Genomic DNA, 16,856 nt, shown 5'->3' with positions numbered 1-16,856 from the left:
GACCAAAAAATCTTGTTGGAAGAAAGCTAGTGCTGGTGTTTTGATCGAATGATTTTGCAGTGTTTTGGTACTTTTGGTCCATTGTGTGGATGAAATCAACTATTGTGCCAAGCTGCTAAATCCTCAACTGCAGTGAAAGGCACTGTCCTCCCCCGGCCTCCAAGGCGAGGACCAAGGCCACCTCTCTGAGTGGTCCCCCACTTGCTTCTGCCATTCCACTGACCACTATTGCTCGAACAGAGTAGTGGCATATATTGTAGTCCTGTTGCTCAACTGGTAGCGCATGGCACCCACTGGTGCCAGCCGTCCTGAAAAATGTATGAGCTCATGGTATTGTATGGTGCTTCGAATAAAAGTATTCATCAAATAGCATTCAAATGCAATGCTGGAGTGTGAGCTATGGATAGTGATCAGACTTTTAGTTTTTATGCCCCCGTATCCAGTATCACCACCAGCCGCCACTGTTATATAGAATAAATGATATTCGTAAAGAACATATGTCACAAAGACAGAAGCAGGAAAGAAGAAGCCAACATGGCTTGTCATGTTTGTTTTATTATTTAACAAACATGACCAATATTTTCATGAACCACTCAGTGGGGGAAAGAATGGACCCTCATAAAACAGTAGGCCTGAGGCATTGTGAGTGTTCATTTTGGGGGTGTCTAAGAGGAGCCTGGGGCATCCTGGGGTTGGTCTTCATTGTCTCCAGAGAAGGCGTTCTCATCGTTGGGAGGTGGCTGGGCGGAGCTTCTTCTCTGATTGGCCAGTCTGCGCCAGCGGATATAGACATAGGCCGGGTGAATGAACGTGGCCAGGCACAGGATGCACAGGGCTATGTTTATCTGCAGAGGGAGTAAGAGAAGAGACTGGAACACTCATTTGCATGTATTTGTCAAAACTAGAGTTGTACAGGAAGGGAATTTTCCAGGAAACTTGGAGACCTACAGAATTTTCTGAAATTGTCTGCAATGTTCCTGGAATTTGGGGAATTTTCATTCTCATGACACTATACAAATTCAATCTGAGGAGGATTGTTTGGATTCTCCAGAGCAGATTAAGCTAGCTGTGGTTGAGATAGATTAAAATGATTTTTTCAATTGGTACAACCTGTTAATACTTTTAATAAGGCAATTATTATCTTGATAACTGCCTCACCCTGGCTCCACAAGTATCCTCCACTGCCAGAACCTGCAGGTTCTTTCTGTATAATATACGCCGTATCCGTCATCTCCTGACGGAGAAAGCCACCCAGCTCCTAGTCCAGGTGCTCATCATTTCCCGCCTGGATTACTGCAACTCCCTCCTAGCCTATCTCCCAGCGTGTGCTATCAAGCCCCTCCAGCTGGTCCAGAATGCTGCAGCCCACCTGATCACCATTCAGCCTAGGTCGGCTCATGTCACTCCGCTTCTCATTGGCCTCCACTGGCTTCCTATTGCCGCACGCATCCGTTTCAAGGCCCTAGTGTTGGCATTTCAGGCTGCTAAGGGGACTGCCCCACCTTACATACAATCCTTGATCACTCCCTACTCCCCAGCTAGACCACTCCGGTCTGCCAGCTCTGGTTGCCTTACGGTTCCCTCTCTATGTGCACCTGGCGGTCGAGCTGCACGTTCACGCCTGTTTTCCGTTCTGGTTCCTCAGTGGTGGAATGACTTGCCTACCACTGTCAGGACAGCAGAATCCCTCCCCCTATTTCGATGCAAACTGAAAACCCACCTTTTCAAACTCTACCTTAGTCCTCCCTCCTGATTTCCCCCGCCCCCCCTTTCTGATATCCCTATCCTTGTCTAACCCCCCCCCAAAAAATGTTTTTGCACTTATGATGACTATATGTTTCGAACAGCATTCCATGTGTATTTTCCTAGTTCTGGATGTGATGCTTTGACTTGTGGTAGAACCTATGCATTTGTAAATCGCTTTGGATTAAAAGCGTCTGCCAAATGACAAAAATGTAAATGTAAATGTAAATTACTCTTAAATGGGTATGACCAGTATTTGTCATTTTTTGCCATTAAACAAATGAAATAATATTAGAAAACTAATTAGCCTTGGTCAAGCAAGTCAATTACATTTAAAAAAAATTTAGGCCAATAATGAGAGTAATCTTAAATTAGGATTTCTCTGAACAGATAATAAAAAGGGCTACGAAAAGACAGATTGAAGAAATTCTAAAGCTCCGAAAGAAAATATAAATTAAAAGTGATAGTAACTCTCTTTGTTATTTGTTATTATTTTTTATTGCTTTAATATGGGTGCAGGTGGCACGGATGGTGCAGTGGGTAGCACTGCCGCCTCAGCAAGGAGGTCCTGGGTTCGAATCCCCGTCGGCCAGGGCCTTTCTGTGCGGAGTTTGCATGTTCTCCCCGTGTCTGCGTGGGTTTCCTCCGGGTGCTCTGGTTTCCTCCCACAGTCCAAAGACATGCAGGTTAGGCTGATTGGAGAGTCTAAATTGCCCATAGGTATGAGTGTGTGAGTGAATGGTGTGTGTGCCCTGCGATGGACTGGCAACCTGTCCAGGGTGTATTCCTGCCTTTCGCCCAATGTATGCTGGGATAGGCTCCAGCCCCCCTGCGACCCTGTTCAGGATAAGCGGGTTAAGATAATGGATGGATGGATGGATGGGACCATATAGAGATTGAATAACAGAGGCCCAATAATTGAGCCTTTGCGGATTCTATATGTCATGGTTGTTCGCTCGGATGCATAATCAGTATTAAATAATAATCAGCTGCACTAAGATCCAGTAACACTTGAATCGGTATTCAGATGAATATAATTTATTACTTTTATAAGTACTATGGTGGGATTGGACACCTGACTGAAATTGATCAAACTAGCCATTTAAGGTTAAGAAGTTACTAAGTTTATTATAAACAGCTTTTTCAATAATCTTACTTATGAATGGGAGATTTGAAATGGGTATGTAATTGCTTAGTATGGGAGTGTCCAGTTTGCTCTTTTTTAAGAGGGGCCACAGTCTTTAATGCCAGATATAAGGAGAGCAGGCAGCCTAACCCACTTATGGAGGAAAGCAGAATGGATGTACATAGAGATGGGATCACAGCACAGAAAGTTCCAGGGCAGGGAATCAAACCAGCTGCGACCAGGTCTGCCTAACGTGTCACAATTACATTTGCTAATTCCAATGGAAAATATTCACAACTGAATGGTACAAATATCATCAACGGCCGCCAAGTGAAGAGTGATTCATGTTATGATTCTCCTGTGAGTGGATGTTTGGTGTGTAGGTGCGGAGCATAGTGGTGCAGTACTCACATATAAGGGGTCTCCATTCAACACCTCATTCACCAGGATGATGCAGGGGAATTGCAGGAGCAACACCGCAGACACTACAGCGTTAACCACACCGATTAGCTTACCAAAGTGACAGACTGTAAAACTGTAGAGACAAGAGGAGAGTAAGATTAGAAGAAAGCAGATGGATAGAGGACAGTTGAATGATAGGATAGGGGTAAAAGGGGAAAGAAGAGGGGTAAAATGGAGGAGGATGAGAAAGAATGCAGGAGACATGGCAGCACTGCTACTCATAATAATCATGACAATCAGAAACAACAGTTATTCTGAGATTGGCCCCAGGCTGGGAACACACTGTCATCATAAGAAGTTCTGGAATGTGTGCCTCTGGATATATCCCTCTAGACTGCGGAATGAGAGAATCTGAATTTAGTCACAACATGGTCACTCACGCAATGCTGATGAAGGCTGCATTCCCTCCAAACGAGAAGGCACGGTTGACCACTTGCAGGACAAAAGTCAGGTACTGCAGCGGGAGCACAGGTATGGTGGCGCAGATGGAGAATAAGAGGCACTGCAGGGCAGTGAGGAAGAGGGAGAGCACCACAGAGCGCAGGCTACCCTCCTCCTCTGTCTCTCCTATGGCAGAGGCAAGAGCTGGGTTAGCAGAGTTAGAGGCAGCCACTAAAAACTGAACCTGCCGCAATGTCCTGATCATGCTGGTTACAGGGTTACGGTCACAGGCCCTAAGTACATGCTGTACTTAGATTCTTTACGCCAAATAGTCAGTTATTTTTCAGCCTGGCTCCATTGTGTTTCTAATTGCATCAGCCACTGCCACAATAATCTGTCCATTCAGGAACAGAAAATCTTTTCATGAGAATAAAAGCTTCCTCTTTCACTGTGTTTGGGCTTCTGTAACTTTGCTGTAGTAATATTTTGAGTCATTTTTGGAAAACAAACTACAAAGGGTTACCAGAGTTATACCAGTAGTCGGGAGGATTCAAGAATAGTAACCGTTTTATTTTGGGTATGTCATTTTCAAGTTTTCAAGTGTCAAGAAAAGGGGCGATACTTTGCTGAGGCTTTCATTTTTTATTTGCATTTTCTATTACCATACACTGCTGCAAACAGGGTCATTGCTATACCACATCATTTTTTGTGCTTTAACCTTCTCTATATTTTGTTTTGAGGGAAAAAAACTAGTCAACACTAAAAGTGTTGACAATATGTACTGTACGTGGTTCTATGCACTGAAAGCAGCACATGACAGTGGGGGAATGTTGCTGTGAATAATAATCTGTGCTTAATTAGTGCTTAATCACATCACCATGCAGGTCTGTCAGGTCTATAATTAGCTAGTACCAGACACGATTTCCATGTCTCATGACACTGCTGTATTTGCATGCCCTGCGGCAGCACACCTGTGGGCAGGTAACACGGGTACCTGCCTTCGGCCCGTAGCTTGCCCTTGTATCTGTCAATGATCAGGCCATTCCAGATGGCGCACAGTATCCCACATAACTGTGTGTAGGCGAAGGCGTTGGTGTAGTGGCTCACTGAGACAGAGGGAGAGCAGAGCAGAGGATTAGCATACAGCAGCACACCATAGCATGGCCTCACACACTACTACAGCTCCTCAGCCTGCCTCTCTTCTGCTCTTTATCTCACACTGAAAAGCACAAAAAAATGGTATCTATCAGCATCCAGTGCTGCAAAATCCATCCTCAGGCCAGGAAAGCACAGACAACCATGTGTCCTAATTTGTGTTGTCAATTGCTGCTTCTAAAAGCAATGCAGTTAAGTCTGTTGGGCTTGCGCAGATGTGATTCAAAGAGACTCATCCAGCATCCAAGACAGTTTGGAAGTCAGGATTTTCGGTTTTACTTAGCCAGCTCACTGTTTAGGAAGACATGTTACCGGGGCAAAAGAGTCTTAAACCCAAACCTGCTCAACCCTAGGTTAAGGGTAATCTGTGGTTTGCAGGATAACATGCACATAGCCTCTAACAATGGTCTCCAACTGTCAGGCTTCAGAACAATGGACACAGTCGCTCACATCATTTCCAATAAAATACTTTATTGGGCAGGTTAAACAGGCCAAGGTCGATAGCTGGCAAACAGTAACACAGCAGGCAAAGAAGTTGGTGGTCAATAATCCAAGCAAGGGTTTGTCAACGGGGCAAGCAGACAAAGCACAGGAAATCGAACGAAGTCTAAATGTCACGTTTCAGGTCTGTCTTGCCATGTTTTATGTTTATTCAATTTGTCTTAGTCACGTATTGTCTTATCATGTATTATGTTAGTCTAGGTTTGTCATGTTGTTTAGTTTATTTCTTGTTACGATTTATTTTCTCGTCATGTCTAGTTATGTTTCGTTACGATTATATTACCTTGTTATGTTGAGTGGTTATCGTCTTAGTTTCGTTTTGTGTGATGTTTTGATTTATGTTTATTGTTACGTAGACTGGTTACTGTTTAAACATACACTCTTACATGTCTTTCCGCAAACCTTGCGTTCCGCCTTTTCTCTCTCTCTCTTTCTGTCATTCACACCCTAATTGTTTCCATTTGTCTATTTACTAAAACTACTAACGCTAGATCAGGATTGGGTAGAACTAACAAACTAATCATGTGTTCATGTTACCTTACGTTTCTCGTGCATGTCATTTACTAATTTACTAATGCTAGGGCAGGATAGGTTTATTACTAACGATTACTAATTACCTTGTTAAAACAGCACCTGTTTTTCATTTCCTTGCTGCTCTCTAACTAATTGTCTACACCTGTCTACACCCGCATTTATAGCCCAGTCGCACTACTGCTCTTCGCAAAATTGTCTGCCTCTGGTTTATCTACGCAACTCCTGAGCATTTACCGTTATTGATTACACGTTACGATCCAAGCCTGTTTACCGACCACCGATTATTGATTTCTGTTTTGCTGACCATCGTTTGTTTTTTACCACGTCCTCGCCTACCGATGTTGTACCTTTGCCTCGCTGTTTGTTTTATGGTTTCGACTTCTGCTTCGCCTTCGACTACGCCTCTGCCTGCCGTCCGCCTGTACTTCTGCCTCGCTGACAGCTCTCCTGCTACCGGACCTCCCTGCACGTCTACCGACTACGAGTTCGACTCTTCCCTCGGCACCATGCTTTTTGTTTGTTTACTATTTGTTTGGCTGGATCTTCGTGTCTGGACTTTGCTTGTTTTGACCACTCTCCTGGGATTCGTCCCGAATAAAGCCCTGACGGGACTTTATCTACCCATTGTTTCTGAGTCGTGCATTTTGGGTCCAACCCCCACGTACCCGTCTCACTAAAAGCACAAACCAGGAATCCAAACAAAGACCAATGACAGCAGGTCGTACACAAACAGAAGGAGAATCCAAAAGGTGGTAGTCAAGGAAAACAGAACAGGTCAGAACACAGGTAAATCAGACAGAAATCACTGGAGAGAATGGCAGGAGCACATTACAATCTGGCACTGAGCAAACAAAACAGACAGGTTTAAATACAACAAGGGGAAACGAGAATCAGGTGTGCACGATAATCAGTAAGTGAGACACAGGTGAAATGAATGAACAGAAAACAGAACTACGGTGGTCACAAAGGGAAATAAAAGGCAAAACTCTGGGGACTTGTAGAGAGAATACTGATACAGAAAACACAAATCATGACATCTAACCTTGCTAGCCTATTGGGAAGCTACTGGGTTTTTGTTTTCACCTTGTTGAGACCCAGGTATCTGGTGAGTTAACTGTGTGATCAACTGCTATAATTGATTAATTAATCACACGTTTTAAGTGAAGTGTTTGCATTTGCTGAAAGCCTCAAAAGACAGGAAATTAAACTGATCAGTCCTAACACTAACATCAGCCTGCTCCCCATCAAGGTATCAGCATCAGATCTTTGACAACATGCTTTTGCGGTGGGTGGGACTTCAACACTATAATTTTCACATAGTAACAATTCTTCTCAATTTGTTGGGGACCAAATAAAGATGGAATAGTTTCACTCTCCTGCCTATTATGACATTGCACCCATTAAGTAGCTTGCCAATGACCCTTGATGTATGCTTTTGTAGATCTCTGTCGCGTTCCAGTGTCATCTTCCAGTTTGTGAATCTGATCTTTTCAATTTAGAAAGCCCGGATATGCAGATTCTTTCCAGTTTCTTTCTATACAAAATCTGAAGAATGCGCCATCCTCGCCCCATGCCCTGTTGCTCTGATGCTGGACTATTGCGATTGTTTTCCCACAGGACTCCCTGATTGTGCCACTAAACCACTGCATATAATACAGCATGCTGTTGCCTAACGTTCCAAAGCGTGCTTATGATGGAAAAAGAAGACACACAAACATGTGACGTCTTGACTGAGTGCGTATACATCTGAGCAGCAGACAACCTGAGGATTACCTTGGGCTGTATCTCCGTGAGCCAGCAGGGTCAGCATGGGGTTCAGGGTGCCAATGAACAGGAGGTGCCGCAGAGCCGTGACTGACACCCACACCAGGTGCCACAGAAACAACCAACTGAGCACACACTGCTTAAAACTGTCTACAGGGAGAGGGTGAAGAGAGAGATCGAGAAGGACAGAGGGGCAGATACAGATTTTAAAGTGAATAACATCCCATGAGCACAAAACCTACAAATATCTAGTAAGATTCTTAAGGTTCAAATATTAAGTTCTTACATGTTTCTTTTTGGATTTTTACTTAAAAGTCACTCATGTCATGACAGTGGGCTTCAGAATTAATGGCACCTTAAACTTAAAAAAAGCTTATTGACTTAAGCTTTGTTTTCTAACCTGTGAAGTAGTGTGCTTTATTTTGTAGTGTGCTCTATCACTGTAACACTGCATGACAGAGCCGTACCTGTCTGTGGGGTCTGCTGGGGGTTTCCTTGTTCAGATGTTGCATTCCCTATCCCTTCCTCTCCCTGCACAGGCTCTGTGTTGTCTCTCTGTGCTTTTTTTGTGAGACAACAGCGGTTGCACTTGATCTGACTACAGTTCATCCTGTAACAGAAACCTGGATTGAATACCTTTGTGAAATCTGAATAAATCTGAATAAATTAAGTCCAAGCAGAGAAGATGCAAGGGGACAGGCTTGGTGCTACAGCTGAATCAGCAGTGGCAGGAGGGAGGTGCACAGCTGAATCAGCAGTGGCAGGAGGGAGGTGCTATAGCTGAATCAGCAGTGGCAGGAGGGAGGTGCTATAGCTGAATCAGCAGTGGCAGGAGGGAGGTGCACAGCTGAATCAGCAGTGGCAGGAGGGAGGTGCTACAGCTGAATCAGCAGTGGCAGGAGGGAGGTGCGCAGCTGAATCAGCAGTGGCAGGAGAGAGGTGCACAGCTGAATCAGCAGTGGCAGGAGGGAGGTGCTCCAGCTGAATCAGCAGTGGCAGGAGGGAGGTGCACAGCTGAATCAGCAGTGGCAGGAGGGAGGTGCACAGCTGGTCTTGGGCTGGAGCTCCGGGGCCTGGAGAGGGTGCTCAGGAAAAGTTGGGCTAGAGCTCCAGGTGTCCAGAGTGGGGAGAAGAGGAAAGTGACATTGTTTAGGGGTTCAGATGGTAATTGGTCAATCACAGCAGGAGAAAGAGAGGTGTCTGCATGCGATAAGGTAAACCCAGGCAGAATAAGGCTATAGCAGCATAGCTAAGGGAAACAGAAGCAGTGGCCAGCACAGCCATGGGTGCAGGCTTGATGAGGGCAGTCACCACCAGACCATGTTTGGTTAAGGGAGTATAAGGAATAAAGTAAATCATTTAAATATAGAGGAGCAAGCCCATGTAAGTCCTTAAAGGTCAGAAGTAGAATATTATAATCTAATCGGAATTTAACAGGCAACCAGTGAAGTAAAGCTAACACTGGGCTGATGTGCTCAAATCTCCTTGTTCTAGTAAAAATACGAGCTGCTGCATTTTGAATTAGCTGGAGCCCTTTCAGAAAGGAATTTGAACATCCAGACAAAAGAGCATTGCAGTAATCTAATCTTGAGGTAACAAAAGCATAGACTAGCTTTTCTGCATTATGTAAGGACAGTATTTTCCGAATTTTAGAAATATTCCTCAAGTGATAAAAAGCAACCGGAGAGATGTTTTTAGGTGCATTTAGCACACATTTAGCTAATTCTTATTCTTATATACTATTTAATGAGCATAACTGTGTTATGACTGTAATATGACTGTAACCCTTAAGAGTAATTAGATAGTAATAGTAGTAATAGATAAAAGGCATGAGTTTGTCTGAAAAAGCCTCTGGGGAAATTAAGAAATGTAGCGCACTCGACTTCATATGGTTTTCCGCATCTTCAGTTCAGGGGTACGATGTTGCCCCGCTTCGATGGGATGTGACACCTTTCTTGCATAGTGTGAGTGATTTCTAACACTTCAAATCAAATTCGACTCTATCAGCACTGTCAAAAGTGTTATTTGCACACCTTTTTGGTGAGACCCACATGTACACTACTTAACTGCTTTTACCTTGATGATGAGGAAGGTGATGGCAGAGGAGCTGTAGGCTCCGGTATACAAAGTGATGACGGTGGAATGATGGGTGTCAAAGAGGCTCCCCACCTGGATGAGAAAGTACAATCACAACTCTGAACAGATAGTGCCAGGCATTACATCATGAGCATTTCTCGAAGCAGCAATCTCGTGTTTGACGTGTTATTGAATATGATTGAACAGTGAGAATGAGGACACACCTGCATATTTGTGAGCAATAACATGCTGCTTCCAAATGCGATGCAGGCCAGACCCGGAAACAGTATATTGGATATCTCTGCAGGAGAAAGGGAGAGATAAAGAGATAGGGAAACTGAGAAAGGGTTACTCAAGGCTAAGCATACACTGACACAGAAGCCTACATGGAAAACTGCCACTGTGTCAGGGTAAGTGTCAGTTAAAGGCCCAGAACACTTTACCTGGATGTGAAAAAGCAATCAACAAGGTACCAGTGGTGTTCAGTATTCTGGGAAAAGAAAAAAACAAAACAAACACACAAATGAGTTTAATCATTGTATGTAAAAGGATGTAAGGATTTGCTTTGGAGAAGTTTACCTACATAAGGCCTTCATGGGGCTCATGGTTGTTTGGATGTTGACTGGATGGTTGACTGTGTTTGGTGTATTTTCTTTTGCACAAACTGAAATTAATAAAACATAATTTTTTGGTGCAAACTTGTGTGTGTTGGCTTTGTTATTTTTACCATGGCTGTTGTGCAGCCATAACAAACAAATTGTTCACTGATCAGGTAGTTGAGATACTCTCTGGAGTCGACAAAGTAAACAACAACCCTCAATTTTCAGGTTTTGTGTTTTTCACTGTGTTGTATTTTGTCTAAGTGTTTTAATACCCTCTGTGCACACCGCAGTCACCCTGCCAGCTCATTCATTCATCGTTATTCGTTTCAGCTGCATTTTCACTTCCTGATTGTTTCCCCACACCTGATTGCTGTTTCCTCTTGTTACCTGTATTATAAAACCCCCTCGTTTTGTATGTCTCGTCGCCTGATTGTTGTGTCTTCATTGTACTCTTCAGCGGTTTTATCTGATAGTTTTATCTGAGAGACCCGTCTTGCCTCCGACTTCCGCCTTTTGCTTTTCCCATCGGTCTAGTTTGGAACTGCTGTTTATCGACCCATTTCGGCTTTTCGACTTTTGTTTTTGGATTCTGTTTTTGTTTTTGGATTATCCTCACTGTTCCTGTTTGCTGGTGCATTGACCCATTGCTTGGACACTGTACTACAAAACTGCCTTATCCCTGCTGATTCCGTTTGCTGGATCTCGACCTCTGCATGTCTGACCTGCTTCATTTATAATAAAGACTGCTATAAAATCTATGCCTGGTGTTCTACAAGCCTGATATCAATGAGCTAAATGGCCTGTGATTGTCATGAGGTATTCTAATATTGTTACTCTTAAGTTGTAGGCCTATTCCAGCTAGTTCTGTGAGCAACAGTGCCAGACATGCACATTTACATTTGCTTGAACGTATTGCAATTTGCTCAGTTGTTGGACCTATTTTTATCTGCTTGCTTACAGACCTCTCATCACCTTTGTACACCATTTAATTCATGCACATAAGATCTTCATTTGCTCTTGAGCACAACACAATTATTTTTGTCCAGAATGCCACCTCAGGTCCAGCTCCTTTAGCTCAATCGCATATTAAATCTTGAGCCACTTGTCTTACATGTAGTGTTCTTTACACCACAACAACGTCTGAAACTCACATTGCCAGCAGTCTGGATGCCATGGTACCGAAGCGGTCAAAGAAGAATCCATTGAGAAGACTGAGGAAGTTCTGTAAGATGACGGTGATGGTGAAAACCAAGGAGAAGAGCTTGTTCTGTTTGCTACAGTCTGGGGCAAGTGGAGGGAAGAGAGGTGTTCACACCATAAGCGTTTTAAAAAAACGTCCTTTTCAATTCCTGTGCACTGCATCATCTTCTGCATTTGCTGTTATCATGCATTTGTATTAGCCTACTTTTAATATACTGTATTACCTACAATGTAATTTATTTTAACATAATTTTAAAAAATTGATATCTATTTTTTTCAATAAATATTTCCTAAATTCTCATTTACTTAATTCTTAATTACTTAATAACTTCACACTTTTTCAAAACATCTTAACATTATATTACATTTCTTAAATATATAAAGCTTTCAAATAATTACTTATACTATCTCACAAATTGAAATTGAAAGCGTAGTCTCATTAAGTCAATACTCATTTGCCTGCTTTCTACTGCTAAGACATATACAAAACGGTGAAATAGGTTTTTATTGTTCTTCTCATCAAAGATTCTTTGCCCTCAAGTGCAGGAGTAAACAGTCACACTCACCCATGTACTGTGTGCCATTGGGTCCTGTGGCATTCACACACTGGTCGCTGAAGTACCCACTAGCTTTCAGGATAAACACAAGGGAGGGCCACCCAAAAACAACCCCAGTAAAAAACAGGCTCTCCACCAGCCCTGTGGCCAGGGTAAGCCAGCAGCGCAGCCTCACTCCACGTAGAAGCCACAGCATCTTCAGCCTCTCTCTCCCTCTATTTTTCAGTACTCTACCTCTCCCTCTATTCTCAGTCCTTAACCTCTGACTTATTTCTGTCCTTTACCTTTTTACTCCTCTGATCACTGAAAGATAAAAGAGAAAAATAGACTAAAATATTACAAGAAATGGCAAAACCATGGAAGTGTGGAAGCTGAACATTTACAGAGCCAATATTGCTCGCTCATGTGACTACAGTTCTCAGTAATGGGTATTTCATTGCAGTTGTAATGAAAATAAAATAATTCACCAGACAAAGAGAAAATTAGTTAATAGACTCCAAGTATATAGTATTTCGTCAAAATGGCTATCACCACTTAAAACATAGTATTCATACAGTATAGTATGAATCCTGATTAAATAATTATGAACTTGCTCAATAAACGAACCAAAAGGTTCTATGGCCACAACCTGGTGTAATACTGTCACCATAAGACATACCTGTATGCTCTCTACATCTGTGCCCAGTTATTATTTCATTTGTCCCATGGCCTTATATAGCCCTGTATTCTCCTGTCCTCCTCCTTCACCCTTCACTTATTTGTTTACTCATTTATTTCACCTTTAAACTTTAAAACAGGTTTTTATCGCACCAGAAATGCAATGACCAAAATTCTAAAGTATGTACTGCAAATGTTTTGCCGGAACATGCTGGTGGGTATACAATGTTCTTATTAATATACAGCCACATGACACAGTAGGATGGTGCAGAGCACATAGGCTGACATTCTGAGCGGTTATCTCCCTTTTGTAAAAGAAGGGACACTTTGGGCTGTTTAAGAACTGGTGACCTATAAATCTATAACTACAGATTATAAAATATCAAAATGTCTCTCCAAGAGTGTTAAAGGCCCAATTTTGAATGCTAATAGATTGCAAAAAGCAAAAATACAAAGCTTTTATATCATAATCCTAATAAAGATAACAGTGAAGCTCTTCATAAAAAGCACTTTTAAAGGATAATTTATATTTAGTGTCAGACTGACAGTACTTCCTTGTTCATCTTCCATCTTCCACCTTTCATTTTTCTTTGTTTTATATTACATATATTTTGGAGTCCTTGCTCAGCTCATCACCATGGAAAAGAACTCACTCCTCAGGCAAGATATCAAAAGAATAGTTGGTAACACTTTGACACCTGTCATGAAGTGTCATGTCCATTCATAAACTATGACATACAATTGTGACGACGCAATCCTTAGTTAGTGTGATGACATTTGTTAACGTCATCTTGCGATGACTCGAGTAGATTGCACACATACTGCGGTTCAAGCCATTTTGATACATATGATGCATGTAAGAATGTGTCTTTCAGTTCCATCCAGAAGTATTGGAACCGCAAAGCCAAATCCATTGTTTTTTGCTGTACACTGAATACATTTGGGCAAATCCATCAAAAGGAGAACATAGAGGCCTCTTGTATTTTCCATGTGGCTCCCACACATAAGTGCCACTTAAACGTCATCACAAACAATGGATTTGCCCATATATTTCTAAGGTCCTTAGCGACACACAAACTGGCCTTCAGTGTGAAGTTTTCTTTGAGATTACAGTAAATTAATTACATCTGTCAAGAGAAAATTTCAATACATTTTTCCAGTATATGGCCCCAATGATGGCTCTAGTCATGTAAGGTCAGTCACAAAAAAACAGCATTTATTTATTTGAAAAACAATTCATTTTATTTCATAGCCTTTCATCATGATTTTTTTTGTGCCATTGATAATTATGAGAGGTTATGAGTAACTTATCCATAGCAAGCAAAACCCCAGGTAAACAATTTGAGCTGACAGGGCTGGTGTTGAAATGTTTTGTCAGGTGAGTGACGCAATTTATTTGAAGTAATTAAAAGTGGTGTTTCTGTTATTAATTGCAATGGATTCGTTTCCTCAGTGTCCGATGTCTGATGGTAATGGCTGCAGTGGCTGTAAGATGAAAATGAATGTTTGGAATAATATTGTTTGCAATTTAAGCAATATTACTGGTTCCATGCCATTTAGAACTCTTATACTTAACTTGCTGCAAACAGCGATATGCAAAGTGTTGGCTGCTTATTGTAAGTGGCCAAGTTGTAATGTCAGTCACACTGTATTTATGTAATTACTGGATCTACTTGCAGTAGTTTGAAGACAAAAAAAGCTGACTACATTTTTGCATGTCCATTTGTAACGTCAGTCAAGCGACAAACTTCCACCCCAGCACAAAGAAGCATTTAGCTAAAGATTAATTGACAATATTTCCATGTCAAACAAGGGCATAATAATAAATGAAGTGAAGAAATGGAGTGAAGACAGGAAACGAGACTGCACAGTCCAGCCAGCGATCGTCCCTCGGACCCAGTCCACCTGCTGGTTGTGCTGCCGACGCCAGGGCCGGCCCAACACCACAGGAATATAAGGCGACAGGGCTGGCCCAACACCACAGGAATATAAGGCGACAGGGCCGGCCCAACACCACAGGAATATAAGGCGACAGGGCCGGCCCAACACCATGAGGACATCAGGAGACTTTGTGGCGTAGAAGGACAGCTCCTCTCGGTGCTTACCCGAGACCAGGTTCCCCACAGGAGAGGTGATGTTGTTTGACTTCCGCCAGAGGGGTGCCATTGAGGGCGTTGGTCTGGAGGGCCGTGGCCACAAGTGACGTGGGAATCTTGAGTTGGTTGACCAGGGTAGAGCACATGAAACTGGCGTCAGTGCCCGAGTCCATAAGAACCCTCACAAGCTGTTGGGTTCCCTTCCAGGAAACTGAAATCGAAGGGGTGGAGTTCAAGGAGGGGCCCATCAGAACCCCCTTGCTTGCTGACTGAGGGTGGAGGTGGAAAATCAGGGAGCGCTGGGACAGGAGATAGTACTGACAAGAAAAACGAATCTTGTCCAAAGGCTGATATTGTTTGATAATACTGTAAATGAAAGAGACAATATGGAAACACCTTTGACATGCTGTAGAAATAAAACATGGAAATTTGTATCACAAACTTTTATTCTGATAATGAACTTTGTCACAACAAGGAATTACACACACTGACGCTCCTTGTTTTCGTTTAGTTTTGGCACTTGCTGCTGTGACGTCAGGCAGCGGGACAGACCTCTGTTCCACAGGTGATGTAGGTTGGGCTCCTAATTGGTGGAAGGGAGGGTGACCGCAAACTGAAATTGGGTTATGGTAACAGTCAGACCTACTGCTTCGGGGAAAAAAGTTGATGCTTGCCGCACGTCGTTCCTAGGTACCGGTCAGTGACTCGGGGAAGTGGCCGCACGTAGTAGGACAATGACTTAACACCGTATTGGGTTTTCTTTTGTTTCCTTTATATCCATTAAACCTAATAAATTAAACTATGTGAGAAAGCGCCAAGCAGGTGAGTCACCTGTGGAAATGGTGGATGTGTCCTGTGCCATCTTGTTTTTCCTTTTTTCCATTTGGCCCACAGCACACACCTGAGGTTAGGAATCTCTAATCTAATTAGGGGCATTATGGTTCGGCCAGCACACTATAGGCTTAATTTGATTAATACGGTCGATTATTAATTCATTTAATTCAGCACAGAGGGATTAATAACAGTACTGGCAGTTCTTTGGCTGCTAATGGAGAGGCTGTTATATCTAGAAGTAGTTGTAGGGTTTATTAGCTCTTGGCTGTCAAAGACTGAAATCACACAACAATTTGCAAAGGGGCGTGTTCAAAATAATAGCAGTGTGGAGTTTAGCACCATTGTTGAAAAAACATTGTTGGGCAGAATCAGCGAAAATTTGTTCGGATTTTAATCCGGGACGTTCTTGCTGTGAGCTGACAGTGCTATCCACACCACCGTATATGGACCACCGTGCTGCCCATATACGATAGTCTGATAAAGGGGGTTTTGGACTAGCAGTCTGTAGTGAGCATACACGGTTTAGGCTAGCAGTCTGTAGTGAGCATACATGGTTTAGACTAGCAGTCTGTAGTCAGCATACATGCTTTAGACGAGCAGTCTGTAGTCAGCATACATGGATTAGGCTAGCAGTCTGTAGTGAGCATACACGGTTTAGACTAGCAGTCTGTAGTGAGCATATGTCGGAGGGTCAGGAGTTGCAAAAGCTTCCCCTGCTACCCCGCTACCACAGGTACCGGAATCCACCCACCACAAACAACCAGAACAGGGATAAGGTAAGCAGAGTCTTTAATACAATTTTTAAAACCGCTCATGACAGGGCAGCCGCCCCGCTCTAACCCCCTCTCCCATCTCCATCACCCCCCTGCTTGTGTGGTGGCCCCACCCACTGAATAACCCTAGGCCACATGGGGATCAACACACCGGGGAGAGGGGGGGTTCACACACTCATACACAGAGGCACACACACTCACACACAGGCACACGCACACAAACAAATCTAAGGGTGGGATGCGACTCGGCCCGTGCCACAGCTGCTGGACCGTCTCCGTGTCCCAAAACTGCTCCTCATTCCTGCCACTTCCGGCGGCTCCTGACACTGTTCCTCTTGGGGAAACGCTGGCTCATGTACAGGACCCACACCGGGTTCCAGCCCAGGGCCCACGTC

At 43.2% G+C, this 16,856-nt stretch overlaps 1 protein-coding gene across 1 annotated transcript; it reads right to left on the bottom strand.

Moving 5' to 3' along the window:
- Window positions 1-665: 665 nt before the first annotated feature.
- LOC133110140 (equilibrative nucleobase transporter 1-like) lies at window positions 666-15,085 on the bottom strand. Its single transcript, XM_061220024.1, has 12 exons — window positions 14,864-15,085; window positions 12,111-12,404; window positions 11,496-11,625; window positions 10,186-10,232; window positions 9,967-10,043; window positions 9,743-9,835; window positions 8,134-8,323; window positions 7,676-7,816; window positions 4,711-4,818; window positions 3,712-3,898; window positions 3,281-3,404; window positions 666-845 (listed from the first exon to the last, which is right to left on the bottom strand). Exons 2-12 carry the CDS (start codon window positions 12,295-12,297, stop codon window positions 666-668), a joined length of 1,464 nt encoding a protein of 487 aa, XP_061076008.1. The 5' UTR covers window positions 12,298-12,404; window positions 14,864-15,085.
- Between the last annotated feature and the right edge of the window lie 1,771 nt (window positions 15,086-16,856).

The sequence above is a fragment of the Conger conger genome, chromosome 14 (genome assembly GCF_963514075.1).
Source record: "Conger conger chromosome 14, fConCon1.1, whole genome shotgun sequence".
NCBI lineage: Eukaryota > Metazoa > Chordata > Actinopteri > Anguilliformes > Congridae > Conger > Conger conger.
Note: the sequence above shows the minus strand (reverse complement) of the source record. Positions and strands in the feature narration are given on the sequence as shown.

What these genes read in the sequence shown, in the direction of transcription:
- LOC133110140 (XM_061220024.1), bottom strand. Translation starts at nt 12,297, where the DNA reads ATGCTGTGGCTTCTACGTGGAGTGAGGCTGCGCTGCTGGCTTACCCTG. An exon ending in GCATCCAGACTGCTGGCAAT is followed by an intron (nt 10,233 to 11,495) that starts GTGAGTTTCAGA and finishes TTCTTTTCCCAG; the next exon opens with AATACTGAACACCACTGGTA. An exon ending in TCACGGAGATACAGCCCAAG is followed by an intron (nt 4,819 to 7,675) that starts GTAATCCTCAGG and finishes CCTCTGTCTCAG; the next exon opens with TGAGCCACTACACCAACGCC.